General features: G+C 45.7%; 1 protein-coding gene across 8 annotated transcripts in view; it reads left to right on the top strand.

The window, feature by feature from the left end:
* The first annotated feature begins 201 nt into the window (after positions 1–201).
* LOC101481790 (filamin-C) overlaps positions 202–7,607 on the top strand; it is a 62,788-nt gene continuing 55,382 nt past the window's right edge. For 5 of the 8 annotated variants that reach the window (XM_024805645.2, XM_024805643.2, XM_024805646.2 and 2 more), the window contains exon 1: positions 203–1,115. In XM_024805645.2, coding sequence (XP_024661413.2) covers positions 737–1,115 — 379 coding nt within the window. In that variant the 5' untranslated portion in view covers positions 203–736. Of the gene's footprint in view, positions 1,116–7,607 lie in introns of all 8 variants that reach the window. The other 3 variants (XM_024805642.2, XM_024805640.2, XM_024805639.2) reach the window with 1 other exon arrangement.

The following is a 7,607-nucleotide window of genomic DNA, read 5'->3' as shown; positions in this document are numbered from 1 at the left end:
CCATTAATTGTCATTAATCATTATCACAGAGCCTATTGTATTTTCAGATATGATATGTATTTCCAAACTGAAGTAAACTTTGATGTTTTTTATTTATGCTTTGTTGTTTAAATATCATGCAGTGATTTGATTCGCTGTCTGATGGTGATGTCATGTCCCTCCTCAGGGTGTCTCTCCAGGTTTGAGGACTCTAAAAATACCCGGAGGTGTCAGAGCGGCTGTGGAGCCCCGGGTCCGGCTGTCGGGGTGGGGTAGATGGGGGTGTCCTGGTTGGGGGTGTCCAGCGTGTCTCCACCCCCCTGTTCCGCGCCGACCAATGATCTGCGGTCTCGGTGTCCTGCGGCTCGGAGGATGCCCGGGCCGCAGTAGTATATGGTCATGGCAGGGGCATTCCTGGGAGTCCTGCGCAGTGACGCCGAGCCTTTAAACCTCGCTTCACGCTCCCGCAGCTGCACAGCCCCACTCTGTCCACGACGCCACCCGCGTGTGACCACAGCCAAGCCAGCCGGAGGACAAAAGCAGACTATTCTTCACTCTTCCTCCCGAGCCTCCGCTTTCTCTGAGAGTGTGAGCCACAGGAGTGACCTCGGGTCTGCATGCGCGCCTCTTTACGCACAGCTCCGTGAAGCTCCCTCCCCGCGCGCTGGGCACTGCCCCTCCGCTTCCACTGCCCCCCGTTTCTCTTTTTTTTTCTGCCTTTCCTTCTCTTCCCACTGCGCTCGGTTCTATAAAAGGCATGTCCATGATGAGCAACAACAGCTACTTGGAGCCCCAGCAGTTCTACCAGAGCACCGCGGACATCGGCGAGGAGGAGGAGGAGGAGATGCCGGCCACCGAGAAGGACCTAGCCGAGGACGCCCCGTGGAAGAAGATCCAGCAGAACACCTTCACTAGGTGGTGCAACGAGCACCTGAAGGTGATCAACAAACGCATCAACGACCTACAGAAGGACCTAAGCGATGGGCTAAAGTTAATAGGGCTGCTGGAGGTGCTAAGCCAGAAAAAGATGTACCGGAAGTACCACAGCAGACCCAACTTCAGGCAGATGAAGCTGGAGAACGTGTCCGTGGCGCTGGAGTTCCTGGAAAGGGAGCACATCAAATTGGTCTCCATCGGTGAGTGCGTAAAACCGAGACAGAGGCGCGTTTGGAGAGTTTTTACGCAAATTTTACGCACGGTGTGTATTTGTATGTGTGTGTGTGAGAGAGAGAGAGACCTGGAAACAGTCAGCCCAACTGCTGGTTTCTTTCATAAAAGGGGTTTTAACAAAGGTAATCACGTGTGGCATCGGTTTGTGACTGACAGGTCACAGCTGTGGCTCACAGGTGTGTGGAGATCCAGGTGTTCACAGCTGTTCAGTGCGTACAGCTTCATCAGTGGATTCATTCAAAGAGTTTCTTATTTTTAAGGATAAAAAGTCAGAATTATTAAAGCCTGCTTTTAAATTTCACCCAAGTACAGAGTATGTGGTTTTTGCAAAAGGTCTCGGGAGGGCTCAGAGAAACTTGTTGAAACTTGAACCCTTCAAGAAATCCAAAAGTGTTTGGAACCCTCCAGAAGGACGTAAATCGGACTGCAGATGTCTTGGAGTGGATGTGAATGATGAGTGGCCAAGGTGTTGCAGGGTTTTATAAATCCTGAAGAAGTACAACTTTACTGCTCAGTCTGCAGACATGAAGTCCATGCTACTTAGTACAGCATTAAAAAACTAGTATAGATGAAGTTAAATGCACTAATCTGACTAAAGGACAGTATTTGCAGACACAGTGTGTTTGTGTTGCTGAATTCATTGTGCAGTGGTGTGTTGGAGTCTGTGTGCCATGGTTTTCAGTGTTTATATGAAGGTTTAGTTGTTAACAGACTCCTGTTGAGAGTAATTGTTCCCACTTCAGTCTGTCTGTAACTGTGCAGGACACAAAGACTAAGCAGGCTTACCTTCATTAAATGAAACATAGGTAGTAACAGTAATAATAACTTTGTTCATATAGCATGATTTAAAAAAAAAATCAAAGACAGATGATCAAAAACATAAATAGCAAAATCAAAGGGAGACCCTGAAATAAAAGACGATAAATGAGAGAGAGGAAAAATCCACACACTGAAGAAAAAATCACAGCCAACAATTCTTCTTACATTCAATATCAGGATTAAACTGAGTTTAGACTGAGCTTGTCACAGTAACCGTCAGCTGGAAATCAATGCTTTAATTAAAGAAAATCACTTTTTGTAATTATGTCACATTTATTATAACTTAAGGAAAAACATGCTTCATTTTCATTCATTGAGCAGTTTTCAGTTTCGGGCTTTTGAATGTTTCTTGTATCGGATTAACAGAAAATACCCAGCTGTGTATTTAACTTGTGGACATCTGTCATATATTCATGGAAATAATATTAAAATATTTAAAGAAAAATACTGACATCACTAACGAGACATGGTGGTTAAGGCTAAAGGTGAAAGTTTTCCTCTGTCCAGCTGTGCGCTCAGCTCTGGAGATAAGTTTGTTTTCATGTGTTGTAGTTTTACTTTTGTTGAGGGTCTAACAGGACAAACTGAAGCTTGAGCTGCTGTTGTGAGTCTGCAGCTGATGGGGGGGCTGTTGGGGGGCTGCGAGGCCTGGAGGGCGCAGTTACTTGTTGGGGTTTTATGGGGTGGAGGGGGTGGAGGAGGTGGAGGAGCAGTGTGAGTAGGAGTTGATTGATAGCAGCACAGCTGAGCTCTGCTGTCCCTCAGCCAACAGCTGCTGAAAATAGACCCAGAGAATGCAGGGCCTCGCTAACCTGCTGAGGGGCCCGGGGGCAGAGACATGCTGAGGGCTCCTCAGGACCCCCTTATGCAGGGCAACATTTAATTAAACTTTGTTAATAAAATGCATATGCTTTTCTATTATTTTATAATAATTTTATATAGATAGATAGATAGATAGATAGATAGATAGATAGATAGATAGATAGATAGATAGATAGATAGATCTATATAGATATATAATTATATATAAAAAGTCATTATAACCAACCACAGCTGACAGGCTTCATAAGAGGCCTGGCCTGGAGACAGCCACTTAATAATGTTTTAGCACTAGTAGTGGGGCCAACAGGAACTCATCATTGGTTAGCTAATATATGTGAGTTGCTTGTTGTGTCTGATACACAGATATTTGATGTGTGACAGGATGTGATCTGTAACCTGATTGGCTTGTTTCCAAACCTGAGGGGTGGGTGTATAAATGGTTAATGTGGTGTTTGTGTAGCTGAGGCTGCTGAGCTGAACTGCGCGTTTTCTCTAACCTGGATTCTTTCAGCCAAACTCCATTCAAATATCGGCTAATTTTACCTCCATGCCTCTCTGGCTGTGTCTCTGTAATAGTTGCCATGTGTTGCAGCAGTCAGCACACAGGAATGTTAAACTAAGGCCAGGACACCCCGCCCCTCCCTCCCCTCATAGTAACTCACTACACGCTGCTGATTTCTGAGCCGTGTTTCACATTAACTTCCTGTTACAGCTGAGGATATCCTACCTGACTGTGAGGTCACAGGTTAGACTGTACCTGTGCAGCGTTTATGTGAAAACTGTGATACCGAGTCTGTGTGTGGCAGCAATTCAGAGGTCAAAGGTCGGGTGGAATAGGAGACGAAGAGAGGTTCAATGTGGAGATGGTCATTTGTGGGAGAGGAAGTGTGAGTGTGGTATCGCCTCTCTTTTTAGGACGTACTGGGAGCTTCACTTTGTCACACTGTCGGCTTCATTAAGACCAAAATAACGAAGTCGAGTCTGAGCCTTTCTTGTGTGGGGGTGACGTCCTGCTGTCCTGAACCTTCAACCAGGATATAATAGTGAGAGTAAAAAGTCATACTAAAGAAAAACTCAAAGCTCCCAGCGGGACTCGAACCATGACCTCCAAAGAAGGGCTCCTTCCAAGCTCCTGATGAGGACGTCACAGGCTGTTATATAAGACACCCTCGTACTGTCCTGATCCTCCCTGCTGAACACTTCCTGTCAGGCACCGGCAAACACGAAACTAATGAGGAGGCTGTGGTCACGCCCCGTTTGGACTTTTATGTTTGCACTTTTTTTCTTTTGTTATGAGCTTGTTGGGTTTAGATGGTTTAATCTGCACCAGTAACCCACCTCTTTGAAGCTGTGGTGTGTTTGCACCTTCCTTCTCTCAGAGCTCCTGGAAACCTCAGAATCAATCTGTTATGAGTCAGCGGGACAGCTTTCATTAACGATGGCTCAGCATCTCTAAGTATCACTGAGGCAGCGTGACACCAGCTGGATGCTGGAAACTACATCAAGGGTCCAGCTTAACCAGATTAAAGTGAGCTTGTTTGGTCATTTCCAGATGTGGGAGCGTGTTTAAGCCACTGTTGGAGACAGATGTTTCAGTGCTGGGCGTCTACATGCTAGTTGGTCTTTGTTCCCTCTGAGCCTCACTGGGTATTTGTGAAGTTTGAGAGGAACAGCTGCACAAACAGCAGAAATCACCTCAAAACAGTTTAAACTAGCTGAGGGTGATGTGGGGGAGTAGGAGCCCATTACCAGATGAGCTAATAAGCAAAACTGGAGATGGTGGGGAGGAAGAACACCCTTTAAACTGGAAAACAGGAGGAGGATCAAGGAGGAGTACCTAACAATAAGATCAGCAAAATTTCAAATGGACTGCAGGGAAAGAATGAGATTTTTCAAAGCCCCGGACTTCCCCTGTGTGTGTGTGTGTGTGTGTGTGTGTGTGTGTGTGTGTGTGTGTGTGTGTGTGTGTGTGTGTCTTTGAGAGAAGAGAGATAGAGAGATCTGGTGTGATCTGCTGACTGTCACACTGTAGACTCTGCAGTAAACGTCCAGTTTGAGTCTGAACAACAAAGACTCACTTTAGTTACTGCCCCCCCCCAGACAGAGACCAACCACATGACAAGAGGGTGAGGGTGTGTGTGTGTTTGTGTGCATGTGTGTGTCAGCTGTCGCCACAGCTGTTGTGAAGCATTTGAAGCAGCAGCCGGAGCCTGAGCACATCGAGGGGAATGATGTGTTCAGGCTCCAGCTGACAGAGTTATTATAAGTTATTGATTAGTGTGTGGTGTGTTGTATGTGTGTGTGCAAGATCTGGGGTATCTAACAATATCTAACAGTGGTACATTGGCTTTGCAGAGCTACATCCCTAAAAAATCAGACAGACTGAGAAAAGTTCCACGCTGGAGAGATTTGATCTCTCGGCTGGTTTGTGAACGCCTCCATGCTCATTGTCGTTGGAGGAGGAGGCTGGGCTTCTCTGCTTAGACTGCTGCCACTAGGATAAGAGAATAAGATGGATGTGTGTGTGTGTGTGTGTGTGTGTGTGTGTGTGTGTGTGTGTGTGTGTGTGTGTGTGTACATACATATGTATATGTACATATATGTAGTAATGTGAAAAAATGCTTTAAACAAAGAATGCTTTCAGAAATATGAACGCTTGTTTATTTGCCCCAAATGTAGCCAAGCCAAAGTCATTAAGAATTATCTTAAGTGTAAAGAAGAACAAGAAGTACTGGAAGTAATGGCATGGTCCCCACAGAGCCCTGATCTCAACGTCATCGAGTGTGTCTGGGATTATATGAAGAGACAGAAGGATGTGAGGAAGCCAACATCCACAGAAGATCTGTGGTCAGTTCTCCAAGATGTTTGGCACAACCTACCAGCCGAGTTTCTTTAAAAACTGTGTGCAAGTGTACCTAGAAGAATTGATGCTGTTATGAAGCCAAAGCGTGGTCACACCAAATATTGATTTGATTTAGATTTCTCTTTTGTTTATTCACTGCATTTTGTTGATTGGTGAAAATAAATGATTAACACTTCCTTTTCTGAAAGCATTTTTTCTCTCATCTCCGTTCTTCCTCCTGATCGCCTCTCAGATCAGCACATTTCTCTTTGACCCACCTGTTTCTTTTGACCCTCACCTGCACTATAATCCAGTGGAGAGTGTCTTAAATTGTGGAATCTCACATGAAATCACGGCTTTATTCATATCAGCTCCAAACAGCCTCTGAGCCGTCTCACGTGTCGGGTTTCTCTGGGTGGTGTTGTCAGAAGGAAGGCGCCTTGATGAGGATGACACCGGAGCGTCACTGCTACACGAGGATATACCTCACATCTATCACGCCATCTGACAAACGGATCCCGGCTCCTGCCAAGTGTCCCTGCTGAGGGACACCTCCCTGTGGAGCCAGGGACACTTGGCAGGATTTCGGGTGCCTGAAGTTTGTCTGTCAGGGTGAGATGTTAAGCTGTGTTATTGGAACTCTGATATATATCTGTTTTATGTCTTCATATTCCTCTCAGTCTGTTCAACTGTTTGTTTCCTGTTTTACTTTGATAGTTTTGTCTGGTGTCTTATATTGATTTTGACTTCCTGTCTATCTCCTTGTCCCTCCTCGCCTCGTTTAACCAGAACTCTGAGGTACATTTAGTCCTTTGTTTGCTGCTCATATGTGGGTGTTTTCGGTATCTAAGCTCCTCATGCCTGGCGCTGGCTGCACTCGTTTCACGGCTCATCCAAAGGTCTTCTTCAGTCCTGACAGATGACGGGGAGTCAGTGGTATTTAATTTGGAGGCGGATCAAATGCATGAAGGTGTGAGCGGGGCTAAATGATATAGGCGGTTGATGGCTGGTGTCATATGCCACTACCTTTGTCCAGTGATGGTGCTTCAGGTCTTCAGCAGCTCAGAGAACCAAGCAGGACCCTGAGATGTAAATGTTACTGTTCCTGGATCAAGCTCTCCTCACTGAGGAGGACGGAGGCCTGAACATCGTGCGCGACGTGTACAGCCTGGAAATCCAGTAGATCCTTGCTCTAGGTCTGGTGGGTGATCAGCTCCTGACTGACTGACCTGCTCGTGTCTAGCAGAGCATTTGAAGTGTCCAGGTAACTGCTTTGACCTCCTTTATTCAAGAAAGCATTCAGAGGAAGAGAATGTGTTAAACTACTGATAGAGTAGATGTTTGTGCGCTGAATATTGCAGTAATAACACGTATTTCTCACACCTGGGCATGCTTTGAGGTACAAAGCTGATGGAGGGATAAAAGTTCATTGTACACCTGATGTCACTGTGTGGACTCTGAGGGGGAAACACCAGAGCAGCACACTCAGAAATCCTAACCAGCTGCTGGCCCGATCAGCAGACTTTGGTCTTTTATAGCTCACGTGTGTGTGTGTGTGTGTGTGTGTGTGTGTGTGTGTGTGTGTGTGTGTGTGTGTGTGTGTGTGTGTGTGTGTGTCTTTAAATAGTTGTGGTCTTTGTGAAGTCTCCCAGGATAAACAACAACATCTCATTTACTCAGCTGCCGTCCATCTGCTCAGACAGAAATCAGGTTTGAGCTTCCAGTGAAGTTCGGGAGCAGCTGATCAGTGACTGAATGAGCTCTATCTTCGCTCCATCCAGCAGGTGCTCGGGGTGGATGTTTGTGTGACAGCAGGCTGTTGTTCTGTTTCTTCTTGTAAACTTCAGCTTCATGAAGAGCTTTTACAAAAGTGACCCACTCAAAAGGCAGTCCAAAAATATTTTTTCAGGCTTTTATTTTGAAAAAACACTCCTTCCTGTAGTGTTTAAAATGCTTCACGAGTAAAATCAGACTG

Source organism: Maylandia zebra, linkage group LG17, assembly GCF_041146795.1.
Source record: "Maylandia zebra isolate NMK-2024a linkage group LG17, Mzebra_GT3a, whole genome shotgun sequence".
NCBI lineage: Eukaryota > Metazoa > Chordata > Actinopteri > Cichliformes > Cichlidae > Maylandia > Maylandia zebra.
This window is presented reverse-complemented; position numbering and strand designations above follow the sequence as displayed.